This window comes from Moschus berezovskii, chromosome 20 (genome assembly GCF_049115385.1).
Source record: "Moschus berezovskii isolate FMDL1 chromosome 20, NW_MosBer_1.0, whole genome shotgun sequence".
NCBI lineage: Eukaryota > Metazoa > Chordata > Mammalia > Artiodactyla > Moschidae > Moschus > Moschus berezovskii.
Window position 1 is genome coordinate 42,666,357 of NC_142479.1, and position 18,210 is coordinate 42,684,566.

The 18,210-nt window shown below is 45.6% G+C and overlaps 1 protein-coding gene across 6 annotated transcripts in view; it reads left to right on the forward strand.

Annotated features, from left to right (window-relative positions):
- The window catches only part of DNAH9 (dynein axonemal heavy chain 9), a 297,242-nt gene that overhangs the window by 235,261 nt on the left and 43,771 nt on the right, over positions 1-18,210 (forward strand). For all 6 annotated transcript variants that reach the window (XM_088828905.1, XM_088828906.1, XM_055407299.2 and 3 more), the window contains 4 exons: positions 1,354-1,518; positions 5,019-5,159; positions 7,289-7,459; positions 10,288-10,410. In XM_088828905.1, coding sequence (XP_088685031.1) covers positions 1,354-1,518; positions 5,019-5,159; positions 7,289-7,459; positions 10,288-10,410 — 600 coding nt within the window. The remainder of the gene's footprint in view (positions 1-1,353; positions 1,519-5,018; positions 5,160-7,288; positions 7,460-10,287; positions 10,411-18,210) is intronic.

Sequence of the window (18,210 nt, forward strand, 5' to 3'; positions counted from 1 at the left end):
TCCTGCCCAGGACACTTTTGGACCGCTCATCACAAGTGTTCATGTGTCTATGTCCAGAACTAAAGAATGGGATTCATTCCTGAAGGGGCAATAGAAATAGATTGAACCATGTTAGGGGAACATCTTACCTTGAGCTGCCATCACAAAATACCAGAGTCTGAGTGGCTGGGACAACAGATATTTATTTTGTCACAGTCTGGAAGTTGGAAGACAGAGTTCAGGGTCCAGTTTCTAGTGATACCTCTCTTCCTGGCTTGTAGGTCGCTGCCATCCCACTGTGCATTCACAGACCTCGTCCTTGTGTCCACACAGAGAGAGCAAGCTCTCTGGTATCTCTGCTTATAAGGGCAATGATCCCACCACAGGGACCCCATCCTCATGACTTCATTTAACCTTAATTACCTCCTTCTCTAACTACCCCCATCTCCAATACAGTAGTGTGGCAGCGGGGTGGGGGTTAGGGCTTCAACATATGAATTGGGAGGGAACACAATTTTGTGTGGAGCGAGTAGTGTCCTTTTTCCCATCTCCTTAGATATGACTGGATTGTAAGAGCAGGGGAATATTAGAGAGCCAGGGGGCTGATTTAAATTGGGAAGTTCAGAAAAAGATTCTATAAGCAGGTGGCATAAGCCTTTGGAGTCAAGAGTAAATCCTGGTTATAAGGCCAGATTGAGGCATGTGGTTTTTCTTTAAGCTTTTTACTTTGTATTGAAGTATAACTGATTAGGGCTTCCTTGGTGGCTCAGGCAGTAAAGAATCTGCCTGCAATGCAGGGAACCCAGGTTCCATCCCTGGGTCAGAAAGATCCCTTGGAGAAAGGAATAGTAACCCACTCCAGTATTCTTGCCTGGAGAATCCCAGAACAGAGGAGCCTGGCGGGCTACAGTTCATTGGGTCACCAAGAGTCAGACATGACTGAGCAACCAACACTTTTACTTTTCACAAAGAAGAGCTATTCCTTTTGAGGACAGTAAAGTTATGACAGAGAAGTAAAACTTGACCCCATCCTCTAGCTATTCCCTAAAATAACTTCCATTTAATGACTAGACCGTGTCCCAGCATTCTGCTAAGCCTTGCACAGCACTGCTATGCGTAGGGCCAGGTTTAACCCAACTAAGGTTACTATGAAAGGGGGATTCAGCCCACGATCACATGATTAGTAACTGGTGCAGCTGGGGTTCAAATCCTCAGCTGATCTGCCGTGCTCGTGGCCCTGAGCACTCCTCTGTTCCACTTCCAGTTTGCTATGAGCAGGGGCTTTGGCCCCATAACCCTCTGTCTATTCAGACCTACCTGAGAACAGGATGCTCTGGGCTCCTATACCTGACTCTCCCTTATGTGATACTGCAGTCAGAGCTCACAAAGCAGCAGAATGGGTTCAAAATCACCCTCAAAACATTGGAAGACAACCTGCTATCTCGCCTCTCCTCGGCCTCCGGGAACTTCCTGGGAGAAACGGCCCTGGTAGAGAACCTTGAGATCACCAAGCAGACTGCCGCGGAAGTTGAGAAAAAGGTAAGACCTGGCAGCCTGGGCTGGGGTGGGTGGGGGCGGGCAGAGGCCCTCCTCCTGGTCCCTGAGCCCACTGTACAGGGACAAATGTCAGAGTAAGAGATGGCTCATCCATCTTCCTGAATTTCTCCTGGAAAGTTGAGCTTGGCAGGATTCCTGAAACGACCACCTCACCACCTGCATGACAGAGCCCTCACCTCCTGTAAAAGGCTGTTGACAACTCTACTCTGCAAACTTTTGATCGGCACTTAGATCTGTGCAGGGACTTGTGTTCTGTGCGGGAGCTTGTGTTCTGTGCAGGAAATAGTGGCTCAAACTGAATACCTTAGTGACTCCATGGAGTTGCCCTGAAGCTAACGAATCACACTGGTGTACAAGTTCATGGCTGAACCTCCAGAAAACCCACAGCCTGTAAAAATCTCACAAGTCTGATTTCAACAAGAAAATTTCAATGATGTCCCAGTAAACTGAGCTCTCAAAAAAAATATTTTTTAAATTGTCATCCTGCAAAATTACTTAGCATATGTTTCCTTCCTTGAAGGGCGTGGAAAGGAAAGTGGAAATTAAGGAAACCCTTCCTGATGATCTCTATGTGTGTGTATGTGTGTGTTAATCCCTCAGTCGTGTCCAGCTCTTTGTGATGCCAAGGATTGCAGCGCACCAGGCTCCTCGGTCTGTGAGATTTCCCAAGCAAGAATACTGGAGTGGGTAGCCATTCTCTTCTGCAGGGGATCTTCCCAACCCAGGGATCGAACCCAGGTCTTCTGCATTGCAGGCAAATATTCTTTACCATCTGAGTCACCAGGGGAGCCCAGTGGTCTCTGTATAGTCTGTGAAAGCATGAGTCAAGCTCCTCTGCTGAGAGTGAGGGTGTGGTGTTGAGATAGGGGTCCTGGGGAGAGGAGTGAAGGTTTTCAATAGCTGTTGGAGGAGGCGGGAATGAAAGGGACACAGGCTAATGAACAGCATGAAGGACCTAGGTGACATGAAAAATATGAGTCAGTGAAAACACCAATCTGAGCAACTATGTGATTTCTATTCAGATCCACTCTCTTCTGAGAATCTTTGTCTTTTAACTACTGGTTTAACCAAGTTTTACATTTTTAAACATTACTGATACAATTGGATTTCTTTCTTCTATCTTGATTTATACTTTCTATTAACAATCCTTTTGCTTATTTTTTCTCCTTTCTTGATTTTTCTTTATCCTCCTCTTTTATCCATTGCTAGTTTTAAAGTTATTTACTGTTTATTTTATTGATTAATCTTAATTTTTCATAAATATATGAAAAATGTATTTCATTTCATATGTGACTTAACAATATATATATTGACTTAACAAAGTCTAAAATTAAGCACTATATCTAGCCTCTTTCAAAACATTATAAGGATATTAGAAACTTTGATTATTTTTTTCTATCTTCCGTTATTGTTTTATAGCATTTTGCTTCTACCTTGCTTTCATCTGCTACTTCCAAACTGGTCATGTTTTTTATAGTCTTTGTTATTTAAATTGACTGTACATTTAAGAAATTCTTGCATCTCACTCACTTCTTTTGGATTCTATTTTCTTCTAATCAAAGAAAATAATTACTTCTTCAAGGGCTTGTGGATAGTAAGCTTTCTTTGACATTGACTGCTTCTTCAAAGTAAAACCTCTGGTCTTTAATCAACTTTGGAAAATTCCTAACCATTATAGCTCAAACATTGCTTCTCCCCTATTCTCTCTGTTCTCTACTTATTTCTGTTACATACATTTTGAATCTTTTTATTTTATCTGCCAGGTCTAATAACTTCTTTTACATATTTTCCAACTTTCTCTCTGAGCTGCTTTTTAAACAGTTTCCTCAGATTTATTTGTTAGTTTGCTTATTCTCTTTCAACTCAAGTTCATTATTTAACCAGTATACTGAGTTTCCTATTTAAATAACTGTATTCTTGTCTTTGGAAGTTCTATTTAGTTCTTTTTCAGATAATGCCTGTTCTTTTTTATAATGTCCTGATTTTATACTTTCTTTTATCTCTACTGCTTTTAAACAGAATTAGTTAATGAGGAGGAGAAGGAAGTGGCAACCCACTCCAGTACTCTTGCCTGGAGAATCTCATGGACGGAGGAGCCTGGTAGGCTGCAGTCCATGGGGTTGCTAGGAGTCGGACACAAACTGAGCTACTTCACTTTCACTTTCATGCATTGGAGAAGGAAATGGCAACCCACTCTAGTGTTCTTGCCTGGAGAATCCCAGGGACAGAGGAGCCTGGTGGGCTGCCGTCTATGGGGTCGCACAGAGTCGGACACGACTGAAGTGACTTAGCAGCAGCAGCAGTTAATGAGGTAGGTAGGTAGTCACTCAGTCGTGTCCAATTCTTTGTGACCCCATGGACTGAAGCCCACCAGGCTCCTCTGTCCATGGGATTATCCAGGTAAGAATACTGGAGGAGGTTACCATGTCCTTCTCCAGGGGATCTTCCAGACCCAGGTGTCGAACTCACATCTCCCACATTGCAGGCAGATTCTTTACCATCTCATCCACCAGAGAAGCCCTAGTTAACGGTAGATTGTTCATCTTCAGCTCTTGGGATGCTGATCCTTCTGGGAATTTTGAGAGAGAGGTCTTCTAATTATCCCCATAGGTAACACTTCCTCTTGAACTTTGTAGTTGCTTATTGTGAGCTCATCTCCAGTAGGGTTTGTTTTTTTCCTGTGGGATTTGCATGAATTATCAGCAGTTTCACTCTATCCTGGAGTATAAGGCAGGTTGTACTGAGGTTATATTTAATAGGATATTCTTACAGAATCCCTCTCTGATATTTAGGTCTCTTCTTATTTTTACCTCTGATAAGAAATTTTCTGAAAACAGACCTTTCCGTTGGAAGAGATCTTCTTTGTGAATTTACAAGTTGATAAAAGTAAGGAGAACAGAAAGATATGGACTTCTGTGATGGTCCAGTGGCTAAGAATCTGCCTTGCAATGCAGGGGACACAGGTTCCGTCCTGGTCCCAGTGCCTGTGCTCTGCAGTAAGAGAAGCCACGCACTGAGAGGGCCCCGAACCACAGCTAGACAGAAGCCTCCATTCGCCACAACTAGACCCAGCGCAGCCAAGGATTGATTGATTAACTAACTAATCAACAAAGAACAGCTGTCTGTGTAACAAAGAAAACAGAAAATTAGATTATGCTGCTTTCACTGGAGTCCTGCTGCCTAGCTTACTTTTCAGGTTAGGGATACTGATGTGTGTGTGTGTGTGTGTGTGTGTGTCTCCCACATGTCCCCAGCTGGAGGGGCTGACACGCTCACCTTTGAACCACTAGGGCTGTGTCCTCTCTTCCTCACTCGAGCTCGGTTAAGGAAAATCACAGCAGCTTTCTGCCCTCTCTTGTTCCCCTCATCCCCATCCACCCACCCCACCCACAGACACAAGGCGCTGACACAGGGCGGCCACATTGATTCTCAGGGAGCCCTGGCTGGTTCGAACAATTGGCCACTCTTGATTTTTCTAACAGGTGCAGGAGGCCAAGGTGACCGAATTGAAAATCAACGAGGCCCGGGAGCGCTACCGGCCGGCCGCCACCCGGGCCTCTCTGCTCTACTTCATCATGAACAGCCTTGGCAGGATCCACCCCATGTACCAGTTTTCTCTCAAGGTGACTTAGCCCCGGAGCCCTCTGCACAGTCATAGCACAGCAGCGTGTCAAGCCCCGTGCGGCTCTTCACAAGGGCTCGTCGGTGGGCTTCATTAGCCGTGGCAAGTCTTTCAGATCAGATCCAGGAGGGCAGCGACTTGGCCTTACAGGCCTCGTCTCTCTAATTGGGTCTTTCATGACTCATTGGTTATTTGGCCAAAACAGAGGGAGAGGCCATGGCAGGTCCCAGCCTTGTTTGCTCAGCGACTACATACGATCCAGCCAGCACTCTGCTTCCTGACTGTGTGGAAAAGGACACACTGGCAGGAAGCCCTGCCCCAGAGAGCTTCACGGCCAACAGGGCTGGTCAAATGTGCGCCTCACTTATATCTATTAAAACCAAAGCAGGCCATACTAACAGTCAAACTTTAAATTAGTTTCCCCTATTAACCTAATGGGCTTCCCAGGTGGTGCAGTGGTAAATAATCCACCTGCTGGTGCCAGAGACACAAGAGATGTGGGTTCGATCCCTGGGCCAGGAAGTTCCCCTGGAGGAGGGCATGGCAACCCACTCTAGTATTCTTGCCTGGAGAATTCCATGGACAGAGAAGCCTGGTGGGCTACAGTCCGGGGTGTTCGAAAAGAGTCAGACACAACTGAGCACACACACACAATTACCCTAATAGCCTAAAAGCTACTGCTTTGTGGTTGCTGATATATTTCTAAAATCAAAGATGTTAGCAGATTGTAAGTGCTAACTAAGCTTATCTTACTCATTAAATAATAAAGACCTATAAATTTTAAGTACATCTCTGAAAGTATATCTTTCTCCCATAAGGAGTTCTCCAAAAGACCACAGCTGCAAGTCTGTAAGGGGCTCTGAACAACTTCCCTGGTTTAATCTAACAGAGAGGACACTCATATTCAGGGCGCACACCTCATCCAACTGCCCCCTGGAGGCCAAGATGTGGGGATGAAGCTGAGCCACTGAGAAGGAAGTAGGCTTCCACGCCTGGAATTCACTAGGCTGGAACCGGCATTGCGTCCTGTCCCTATCCCCTCCCCTCAGCTCAGCGTCTCTGTAATAATGTCTGTTTTTAAAAGAAATCCAATACTTGACATTATTTTCAGGTCAAAACCCCGTGTGAAAGAAATATAAAGGATTTAAAAAACAGTATAGAAGTTAATGTGATAAGCCTAGTAACTATGGAATCACCTCCCTAGTTTTGAGAGTAGTTGAAATCTACTGCAGTGACTCTTCCTGAAAAAGGGAAATTAGATGAAGCCCATGAAAATATGTGTTCCAAAAAAAAAAAAAGCAAGAAGACTGGGAATCTGCCTAGCCAAAAATTGAAAAGACCCAATAATATCTTAATTTTTATTTTCTTTAAAGATTCATCCTTGACCTTTGTTTTTTTAATGATTATTTTCTTTATTATTCATTCTTCAATGATACATTCATTCCTATTATCAATTTTTATAAGTAGTCTGTATCTAAGTTTAAAATGATGGAAAACTGATTCATATGATCAGTATGAAAATGGATTCATATTATACCCATAATGTACAATTTGGAAGATGTAACCAAAGCAGGCTATGCTCTCACAGTTGCAGAAAGTGTACATAAGAAAAAAGCACATGTAAGAGGACTCGTCAAATGACGTGGAATTACTAGAAAGAAAAACCAAGAACAGCTGATATTCTGATCATTACCAAAAGGAAAAATAATTAATTAAAAATATTCTGAGTACCTACTGTGTACACAGGTCTCTTTTAAAGAGCAAAGTTGTACAAGATGTTGATTCTATCACTGGGAATTTTATAATCTAAAGGATAGAATCACCCAAACTGGTTACTGTTCATTGTGTTCAGTTTCCAGCAAAACGTATTAGATTTAATTATTTTGGTCACTGGACCTAAACAGTAGGCCCTTCACTGTATGCTTCATAGCTTGGCCCTCTTTGTGACAATATAGTAATTTATACGAGCAACTAAGACAGGAGTTTTCCTGTTGCCACTGGCCCTCCTTGGCAGCTTATGCTGGGAAGATATTTCTGTGATTGGTGAATTATAATACTCACCAGAGGAAGGTCCACTAGTTACATACAGAGAGCCGTGTCAGCTACCAGCGTCCTATCTCCTGCTCCCAGGCTTTCAGCATCGTCTTCCAGAAGGCCGTGGAGAAGGCGGCTCCTGGTGAGAACCTCAAGGAACGGGTGGCCAACCTGATAGACAGCATCACCTTCTCCGTGTGCCAGTACACCACCCGGGGGCTCTTCGAGTGTGATAAGCTGACCTACCTTGCCCAGCTCACCTTTCAGGTAAAATAGGATTGAAGACGTTTCCAGAAAACAGCTCCATTTATATGCCCAACCAGCAGATATGAAGAAACGTTTTTCTTTTAAAAACTTTTAATATTTACCTATTTATTTAGCTGTGCCAGGTCTTAGCTGTAGCATGTGGGATCTAGTTCCCTGACCAGGGATTGAACCAGAGCCCCCTGCATTGGGAGCTCGGAGTCTTACCACTGAAAACCAAGGAAACTTGCTTTTTTTAACATCAGTTCCCATAGTTTGTGAAGATTATTGAGCTCTAAGCAGAGGCATCAGACAGGAAAATCCAGCATGGTGCACCCAGGCCATCCACTCCATTGCCCCACTCATGGCAGACATGCTTAATCAACCGTTAAACTTTTTCATGGTGATCCTGGATGAGGAAGATCCTCCTCCACAGGGCCCTCCAGCAGCCACTACCAATCAATCCAAACTAGCCCTGAGGATGAAACTGGATGGCCATACCAAAGACTGGATACTTCCTGAGATGCAGTAAGAACTTAAAGTATCCCTCATTATTTAGGTACCTTCAAGGTTGCAGGTAGCACTTGCAGAAAAGAATCCGCCTGCCAATGCAGGAACCATAGGAAACGCTGGTTCGATCCCTGGGTCGGGAAGATCCCTTGGAGGAGGAAATGGCAACCCACTCCAGTATTCTTGACTGGAGAATCCCATGGACAGGGAAGCCTGACAGTTTACAGTCCAGGGGGTCGCAAAGAGTCAGGCACAAGTGAAGCAACCCAGCACACAGCACAAGGTTGCAAGTTTAATGTCCATACCTTCCCCTGGAATAAGAGACTGCAAATGTCCTTCTATAGCTGCAACCTTGGTCTTAGAAAAGTCCTTAAGAACTCTGGTTCTCAAGGGCTCGGAAGCATCAGGGCTTCCAGGGTTAATAAGAAACCGTTGCATTCTGCAACATCATTCTCAACATCAAAAAGCCATGGAAATTGAGTTTCTTGCACCTAACTCTCTAGGGACTTCCTGGGTGGCTCAGTGGTAAACAGAATCTACCTGCCAATGCAAGAACTTCAAGAGACACAGGTTTGACCCCTGGTTGGGAAGATCCTCTGGAGAAGGAAATGGCAATCCACTCCAGTATTCTTGCCTGGAAAATCCCATGGACAGAAGAGCCTGACAGGCTACTGTGCATAGGTTTGCAAAGAGTCAGACATGACATGCATGCACCTAACTCTCTAACCATTTTAGAATTGGGATTTTTCCCGATTATAAATTAGAAGCACAGACCAGATTATCCTGTAGGACTCCACTTCCGAAAGTCAGCTATTCTAAAATCACTTCTGCTCAGACTCCGTTTGCACATTCTGAGGTCTGAATCCACAGAGGAGCATTAGCATGGCTTGTCCCTCTCCCCTTGTGTGTTCCCCTCCCTGGCCGGATAACAGCTTGGCCATGTCAGAGGGAACATGAGCCCCAGGCCAGACGAATTCTCCTCCTGCCACTCATTTCCCCCAAAGCCCAAGGAGCTTCTGCTTCTGGCTTTCACTCTACTCCCCTCATAAATATTTCAACCTCGTTTTACAAGGGCTGCTTCACCTCATCTGTGATTTCTAACCCGTTTTTTCCTTAAAGACTTTTCCTCGAACTAATCAAATTATTTTTTCTCTGTGAATATTCCCATCTGTAACTTCTCAGCGGAGAACACCATTTGAAGGGGGAAGAACAATCTACTGAGTGCCTCTCAGCATGAGCTGTTAGTTCTAACCCAGTCAAATGCTTTGCCCTCCCTGCACACACAGCACTAATTCCCTCCCAAGCGTCTGCAGTTTCCACTGCCCCATCCCTGGGAAGCCTGTCTAAATCTCACGCTCAGCTTCTCCAAAACCCAATTCAAAACCACTTACAGAAAATTCAGTCAAATGCATCTCTAGCCACTCCCCTGTTCTAAGTCCCCCTTAGCAGTATTTTTTTTTTTAGTTCCTTTTTAGCTGTGGCATGCAGGATCCTTCACTACTCTGCATGGGCTCTCCGGTTGTGGCATGTGGGCTTCTGTCTAGTTGCCTGGAAGCATGTGGGATCCTAGTTCCCTGACCAGGGATGGGAGGAGGATTCTTAACCACTGGATCACCAGGGAAGTCCCCTATTAGCATTCCTCATTCACACATGCACTTCTGTTTTGCATACATTCATCTCTTACTTTGACCCTCTCCTCAATTCATGCCATTTGTCCATGTCATCTTCTCTGTGAGATTGCAGAAATGTACTTCATGGCATTTAGGATTGATCCATCAATTCCTTGCTTACCAAGACATACAGTCATTCACTGTGTGTGCTTTGGTCACACTGGTATTTGGGGTGAAGTCAGATGCACCCAGAGGTGATCGCACAGATAAAGACTTTCTTCCCCTCCACCCGATTTCAACAACCGAATCGGAGGTGTGGGGTGGGCCCTCAGGTTAGAAGTAGCACTAGTTACACTGGCGGCAACTCCGAGGGGCTCCAGGACCCACGAATGCCACCAGGTAACAAAACACAGCGCTGGGACTTCCCTGATGGTCCACTGGCTAGGACTCTGGGCTCCCAGTGCAAGGGACACAGGATTGATCCCTGCTCAGGGGACTAGACCCTAGAATAGGAAGTGGCAACCCACTCCAGCGCTCTTGCCTGGAAAATCCCATCCACAGAGGAACCTGGTGGGCTACAGTCCATGAGGGGTGGCAAAGAGTCAGACATGACTGAGCGTCTGAGCCCAGGGAACTAGATCCCACATGCTGTAGCTAAAGATCCCATGTGCCGCAACTAAGACGCAGTCCAGCCAAATAAATGAATAGGAACACTGTCCTCCCACGTTGCAGATCCTCCTCATGAACCAGGAAGTGAGTGCAGCCGAGCTGGACTTCCTGCTTCGATCTCCAGCACAGCCAGGAGTCACCAGTCCAGTGGAATTTCTCTCCCATCAGGCCTGGGGTGGCATCAAGGTCGGTACCAGCCCTTCGGGAAAAAATATCCACCTTGTTCTCTCCTGGACTGCTGTTCTGATGCTTATTCCTAGGAAACCAGCGGGGCTGTCTTTGAGGGTTTCACCCTGAGCTGTGTTGGGGGCTTCCCTGGTGGCTCGGTGGTAAAGAATCTGCCTGTCAATGTAGGAGACACGGGTTCGATCCCTGGGTGGGGAAGATCCCCTAGAGGAAATGGCAACCTACTCCAGTGTTCTTGCTTGGAAAATTCCATGGACAGAGGAGCCTGGCAGTCTACAGCCCGTGGTATCGCAAGACAGTCAGACATGACTTAGAGACTAAACAACAACATGAGCTGTGTTAGACACTGGTGGGTCCCTTTGCTGGCACCCCTACAGCAGAGCTCCCCCTCCCCAGGCCTGCTGGAAGGGCTCTGCCAAGAAGGAGCAGGTGCGTGCTCGTGCTTGGGCTCTGCCTCTAGGATATCGGGGAACAGAAGGAACCTGCAAGTGTCTTTGACTCAGCTGAGCAGCTTTCCTCCTGCCCGTGCTCAAGGCCAGCTCCTCTGTGAGGCACAGAATTCAGGCTCCTCTGTGAGACCCAGGCTGGTGTGGAGATGCTGTGTCCATGGACGGGACAGATACCAGGGTGCTGCCAGCTGTCCATCTCCACGGGAGTCCTAACAGCCTCAAAGCAGGAAACACATTCCAGCCTGGGAGTCCAGTGGTGTTAATAACAGCTCACGTTTACTGAGCACCTTGGAAGCACATTGTTGTTGCCTTTCAGTCGCTAAGTTGTGTCCGACCCTTTGTGATCCAATGGACTGTGGCACACGGGCCTCCTTCTTCACTGTCTCCTGAAGTTTGCTCGGATTCATGTCCATTGAGTCGGTGATGCCATCTAACCATCTCATCCTCTGCCGCCCTCTTCTCCTTTTGCCTTCAATCTTTCCCAGCAGAAACGCTTTCCCTTATGTTATTCTCATGTTTCCCTGGGCAAGAGGTGCTGTTTGTTCTCATTTAACATGTAAAGAAACTGAGGTCACTCATTTTATAAGCAGCAAACCCAAGAATTGAGAATTGAGTTCTGGTCTGTCTGATGGCAAAGCCCATTTTCCCCTTTCATGTTATTCAGCTTAGTTTCATTGGGATTCTATGAACACTGAAAAGTTCACAAGCGATGAGCTCTGTCCAGTAGGGACCACGCCTGCATTCACATGGGCTGGTGCAGTGCCGAGTGGTAAGCGTGAACTGGGTGAACATCAGCCCGAGTCCTGACTCTCTCCAGGTGGGCGGCGGTCCTCCAGGTGGCCGGCGGTTGGGTCCCCACCTGGAGGAGCCCCACAGTAGGTGCTGGAGCTGTGCGAGGACCATCCTGTGTTTTTTGTTTTGCTTTTTGCCTTAAAAAAAAATTTGGAGGGGAGTGGATGTGGGCCATTTTTTTTAAAGCCTTTATTGAATTTGTTACAATCTTGCTTCTGTTTTATGTTTTTTGGCCACTAGACATATGGGATCTTAGCTCCCCCAGCAGGGATTGCATCCACACTGCCAGCATTGGAAGGTGAAGTCTTAACCATTGGACCCCCAGGGAAGTCCCTATGACCTTCCATGTTTGCTCCCTTTCCTACATGTTTCACAGCACAAAGAAGCCTGAGTCTGAAGTAATGTGATTGGCTCTTTCTCTATATATATATATATTTTTTTACTAAAAGTGTTTTGAGGCAATGATTCACGTGGAATTATGTGAAATAGATTCTTTGCACCGCATCCCCTCAGCAGTCACACCTAGCTTTTCTGCAGCAGGATGTCACATCCAGGAAGCTGACACGGATATAGTCCACTCTATTCTGATTGCACCGGGTTTTCATGCACGTGTGTGTTTAGTTTTATCACACGTGAAGCTTCACCCCAGTCAAGATCTAGAAAACTCCGACTGGTGTGTAGGTCGCTTGTTATAGAAACAACAAGTTCCTCCCTCCCCCAACCTAATTCCTGGCAACCACTAATCTGTTCTCCATTTGTATAATTCTGTCATCTCAAGGATGTTATATAAATGGAATTATACAGTATGCAACCTTTGGGGACTGGCTTGATCACTCAGCCCAACTCCCTTGAGATCCATCCAAGTTGATTTACTTTAGAACAAAAGCCCAGCACATAATCATTTATATGCATGCTGTCCTCTTCAAAGGAGTCATCTTGCGAAATGCTGCCATGGCCCAAAATGTTGTTTTAACTTTTCTCAGAGTCTGCAGCTATTCTTCTAGTCATCTTTAGAGCTATGTCTAAATGAAGAGTCATCAAACATTTCCTGCAGAGGGCCATACAGCAAATATCTAGGCTTTGAGGGTCACACTGTGTCACAACTATTCAACTCTGCCAAAGTCATATACCATAGGTAAGCAAATGGAAGTGGCTGAGTTCCAATAAAACTTTATTTACAAACACAGCTAGTGGGCCAGACTGTCCCTGCAGGCCTCAGTTTTCTTATCCCTGATCTAAATAATAAAGGTGTGATTTGATTTTTATATATTAACTTCATTTGAAATTCTGAATCCAATCTGGCAAGTGAGAAGGGGAAGACTATGTTGGGAAAGAAAACAGGGGAACTCCATTCACAACAGCAACCAAACCACAAAGTCACAAAATGCCTAAGAATAATTATAATGTGTCAAGCATATGTGTGGAAAATTAGCTTTTCTAGGCCACATAAGATATGAATAGACAAAACCTAGAGTAGTGCTGTGAAAAAGAAATAGAAAGCATGCCACGTGTGTTATCTGAATTTTTCTAGTAGCCACATGAAAAATGCAAAATGCGAAAAATAATGTAAAATGAAATCAATGAAAATAAATTTCATAATATATTTCCTTAACCCAGTACAACCAAAATATTATCCTTTTAATATGTAATTGTTACAAAAATTATGGATGAGATATTTTACATTTTTGAAGTAAGTCTGAATCCCAGTGTACATTTTTTTGCACTCACAATAGATCTCAATTCAGATACTAAATCTTCATCAGAAATACTTGGCTTGAATTTAGATTTTGTAAAATTTAGAGTCACAGCAATTGATTCATATACCCAAGTTATTTCAAATGTACTCAAAAGTTCTCCAACTACTAAAGCAAGGTCCAGTTTCTAAATTTAAATTTTAAAATAATTAAAATGAACAAAAAGAATGTGTTAAATTTGTAAAGAAAACAAAAACAAAAAACAACTAGATCCTATGCAGAAAAAATCCACTATTCCGGGAAAGAATAAATGCATTAAAATTTTTAAATAAATAAAATTAAAAGCAAATAAAAACCCTCTTCTTCAGTCATGCTGGCCATATTTTTTTTTGCTCAGTATTCACACATGGCCAGTGGTGTCCTTGGAAGTACAGGTCACGGAGCTAGAGAATAATGGCTCAGAGTCTGATGCCCTTATGGGAAATGAATTCTGGAGAGCAGTTCTGAATACTGCTCATTTGCTGAACTGGACCAATAATGGAGATAGATCAGTTGATGCAGGCTCTGAAGTCGGACATTCCTGGGTTCAGTTTCAGTTTTGAGCTTGTGACCTCTGACAGGTTATCTTTGTTTTCTTATCTGTTATGTGACACACATAAATGTTCAGTAACTGGAAGCTGATTATCGTTATTGTATTTGTTTCCTAGAACATCCATAACAAAGTGCCATAAGCTGGGTGGCTTAAAAACACAGACGTTTATTCCCCCAGAGTTCTGGAGGCTAGACATCTGAAATTAAGGCATTGATAGGCCATGCTCCCTCCAAAGGCTCAAGGAGAGCATTCTTTTTTGCCTCTTCCAGCTTCTGGGAGCCCCAGGCATTCCTTGGTTTGTGGCAGCACCATTCCAGTCTCTGCCTCTGTCTCTACGGTCCTTACATGGCCACCTTCCCTCTGTGTCTTTGCATCTCTTCTCTTCTTATAAGAACGTCAGTCACATTGGCCACCCTCCTGACCTCATCTTTACTGGATCACCTCTGCAAAGAGCCTGTTTCCAAATAAGGTCACATTCATGAATCTGAGAGGTTAGATTTTCAATATATCTTTTTAGGGGACACAATTCACCTTATTGCAATTATGATTATTAATTACCCGGCTCTCAGGTACATATGGGCTTCCCTGGTGGCACAGTGGTAAAGAACCTACCTGCCAATGCAGGATACATGGGTTGGAAAGATCCCCGAGAGAAGGAAATGGCAATCCACTCCAGTATTCTTGCCTGGGAAATCCCATGGACAGAGGAGCCTGGCAGGCTACAATCCCCGGGACCACAAGAGTCAGACATGGCTTAGTGACTAGACAACAACAATGTGTGTATATGCTGTGGTTGACATGGGTTGTGCCTGATAGAATTATCCATCAAAGGAAAACCTTTGAAGACCTGTGAGTTGCCCAGCTGAGTCCAGTCCAGTTGCCTTTTTCTTTGTAATCCCACAAAGCCCTCTGCAGCACAGGTCACAAAGAATAAGTGATTCGAGAACACTCTATGCTGTGTTCATTGTACATTGCTCCACTCAAAAGCCACTGTGCAGTTTGCTCCCATTCCCCTTTTGTCTGGTCTGCTTTGCTTCTCTTCATTGTGCTTTTCGTTTTGCGAGCTAAGCTCATCTGGCTGTTCAAAGTCTTCTGCAAACAAGTGAAGCTTTCTCTCTTTCTCCAAGTTTTGTTCTGGGAGCCACCACGTCCAGCCCCTTCCAGATCTAGCTTAGTGCAGGATGCAGGCTGGTGACGCACAATGCCCTGTGCAGCCTCTGACAGATGCTCTTTTTAAGTGTTCAGTTGGATTTTAGCCCAAAGAAACAAAAGAAGTAGAATTGAATAGGACATGATTAAACAAAAAATTTTAAGCATCCTATCTGATGAGGAAGATGCATTTCCTTGATTCCCCAGAAGGCCTAATAAACAGGTGATGAATGAAATCTGTGATCAAATACTGCTTTTATTAGTAACCTCTGTAAGGAGTTTCAAGGTCTCATCCAATGCTGAACTTTCAGGTAACAGGCACGTTCTCCATCAGAAGACCTCATCCACGCTGCTCAGCTTTGTAAGCCTCCGAAACGTCCCCTCCCACCTCTCCGGATGCCAATTTAGCACAGTTGTACTTTGGTACCTAGTCCAACATAATTAGGTTAATTAGTTATTTCCATTTAGCTTATTAGAAGGCTAGAAATCCCTTTCCCTCATTTGGAAGATTAAACATTGCAATTGCGTTCAACCCAGAGCTTCAGGAAAGCGTGTTTCAGACCCAGCCACGCCAGCTGGGAGCCCTGATCACCCTGTAATGTCCTCAGTTTTGTGATGACTCCAGAGGAGGGTAATGGGCCTGCAGGAGGGTTAATGGGGACACAAGCTGGGAAGAGGGGGAAAGTGGCCGCCTGAAGGAGGACTGAAGTTTGGTCCTCGGCACAGAGAGAGCTAAGCACCACGTCTGTAGCTTTGCTCAGCCTGCCAAGGGCCCTCCCAACAGCCGCCCAGATGTCCAACTTTTTTAATGCAGCGCTTCCTAAGTGCCAGGCAGCCTGCGAAGCCTGGGGCTACAGAGACGGCTCAGAATGTTCTTGCCCACAGGGAACTCGCAATCTTGTGGGAGTCACAGACAAGCAGACCAGCAATTGCAATCTGATAACGTAGGAGCCCCCAAAAAGCACAAAGAGGGGCTTTACAGTCTTCTGAGCACCCATATGTACATTAGAGCGTGAGCTAGGCATACGATGATTACATGGCCTCTTTTTCCAAATGAGAAAAATCAAAGCCCACAAAGGTTTAAGAACAGGCTCTGCGTCAAAAGAGGCTCGTAAGAGGTGGCGCTGGGACCAGAGCTCTCGTCTTCTGGTGCCTCGACCACCATCATACACTCCACTCCCTCCTCCCCCGTCCATCCCCCACACTTCCCCTCCCCCACTATCCCCCAAACCACCGCTCCTCTGCCTCGCACCATGCTCCTCCTCCCCCCGCATTCCCCGCGCCCCCTGCCCTGCCACCCCAACCCAGTGCCCGTTACGTCTCAGCACCGCTCTGAGTCATCAGAGTGAAGCTGGGAAGCCACAGAGCCCAGGTGAAGGACGTGTGTTCGTCCACTCAGAAGAAGAGCCTGGGCAAGCTTGAGTGTATGTGTCCTTCTCCAGCCTGACTTTCCCCTTGTCGCCTGTCACCCCTCCACTGCAGTCACATGGCCTCTGCCATGAGCCATACCCTCCCTGCTTCAGACCCGGGCTCTGTGGATCCTTCCCCATGAAACGCCCTTCCCTTCTCTCCACCTCTCTCTTTGCCCAACAGAATTCAACATCCCTACTAAGGCCTCCCTCATCTCTTTCTGTTTAGGATTGTAAGCGCCTTGAAGGTACAGGTATTTGGGGATTCGCCTTTGTATTCCCAGGTACTTGGCATGTAGCAGACATCTCCTAAATACCAAAGAATGAATGAAAGATTTCACATAATGAGAGTGCGTGGGTTCCTTAAAGTTCACAGCACTGTGGTAGGTGTGCTGGACCCGGTGTCGCTTTTGATCTCATTGGAGAGATGGAACTCACAGGCGGAGTTGAGTGAAGTGGGAACGCTGCAGGTAGGTGACTGAGGCAGTGAGGTTCACCTGGGCACTCTGAAGAAACAGGATGGACCCCCACCCAAAATGCAGTTCCCATGTCCAGACTGACAATGCCGCATGCACACCCAGAAGGCACGAAGGAGTTTGTTGCTCACATACTGAGACTTTCTGGGCAGAGTAGGGGAGTTACCAAGTAATGTGAAAATGGCTTCAGAGAATCAAGAAAGGTGGTGTCTTGGGCTTTTTGTGGTTGTTGGGGGTGGGGCGAAGGTTTGCATGATACAACTCCTCTTCCGCACAAAGGAGGGAGCACCCAGGTTGTGTGCCAGCTTGCCTGGTGGAACAGAGGAGGAAGAGGGAGAGATAAGACTTAACAGTGATCAGCAATCACACATCCATAAAGTGAGTCAGTCTTTGTTAAATATACTGACTCTGTGGGTAGTTCTGAGTGGTCCACACAGGGAGTGGGAGGGCTGTGAGTTCCAGGTTAGAGAAGATGGATGTGAGTGGGATGGCTGATTTTGGACTGGACTTGAACAGTTTGTTAGCAATTTGTAAAGGCTTCCCTTGTGGCTCAGACAGTAAAGAATCTGCTGCAAAGCAGGAGACCCAGGTTCAATCCCTGTGTCGGGAAGATCCCCTGGAGAAGGGAATGGCAACCCACTCCAGTATTCTTGCCACTCACCCACCAGGCTCCTCTGTCCATGGGGTCTCAAACAGTCAGACATGACTGAGTGACTAACACTTTAACAACTTGTAGAAACTTGATAAATAATTATGCCCAACACGAGAAAGGAGAGGAGTAGGATTTGTGGTGGAGAGGACCGCTCCCGCAATGCAAGAAGTGTGAACCAGGCATCAAGCTGGGAGAGCGCCTGGCACATTTCCAGGGTTAAGTCAGATGTGGGTGGACAGAGAGGGAAGGACACGGGCTGGGTGCTTAACTGGATGGATTGGAGAGAACCCCTAAAGGAAGAGATTTGATTCATGTATTTGGACCTAATCCTTATGAAAGCAAGAGACATGTGGATATTTTAGAGTTGGCATTAACACAAAGTCAATGATCCTAGATCCTAGAGACATTTGGAGGGATGGAATTGACAGGTGTTGCTGACAGCATGAGAATGGGATTGAAAGGGAGGCGTCAGAGACTTCAGCACCAGAGTTCTGTGACCAGAAAACTCACAGCATCCTCTTTTCCCTCTTCCTGTGTGGTACCCTCCTGGGAGGGGCTCTCAGTCCCACTGCTGATCACTTCCCAAA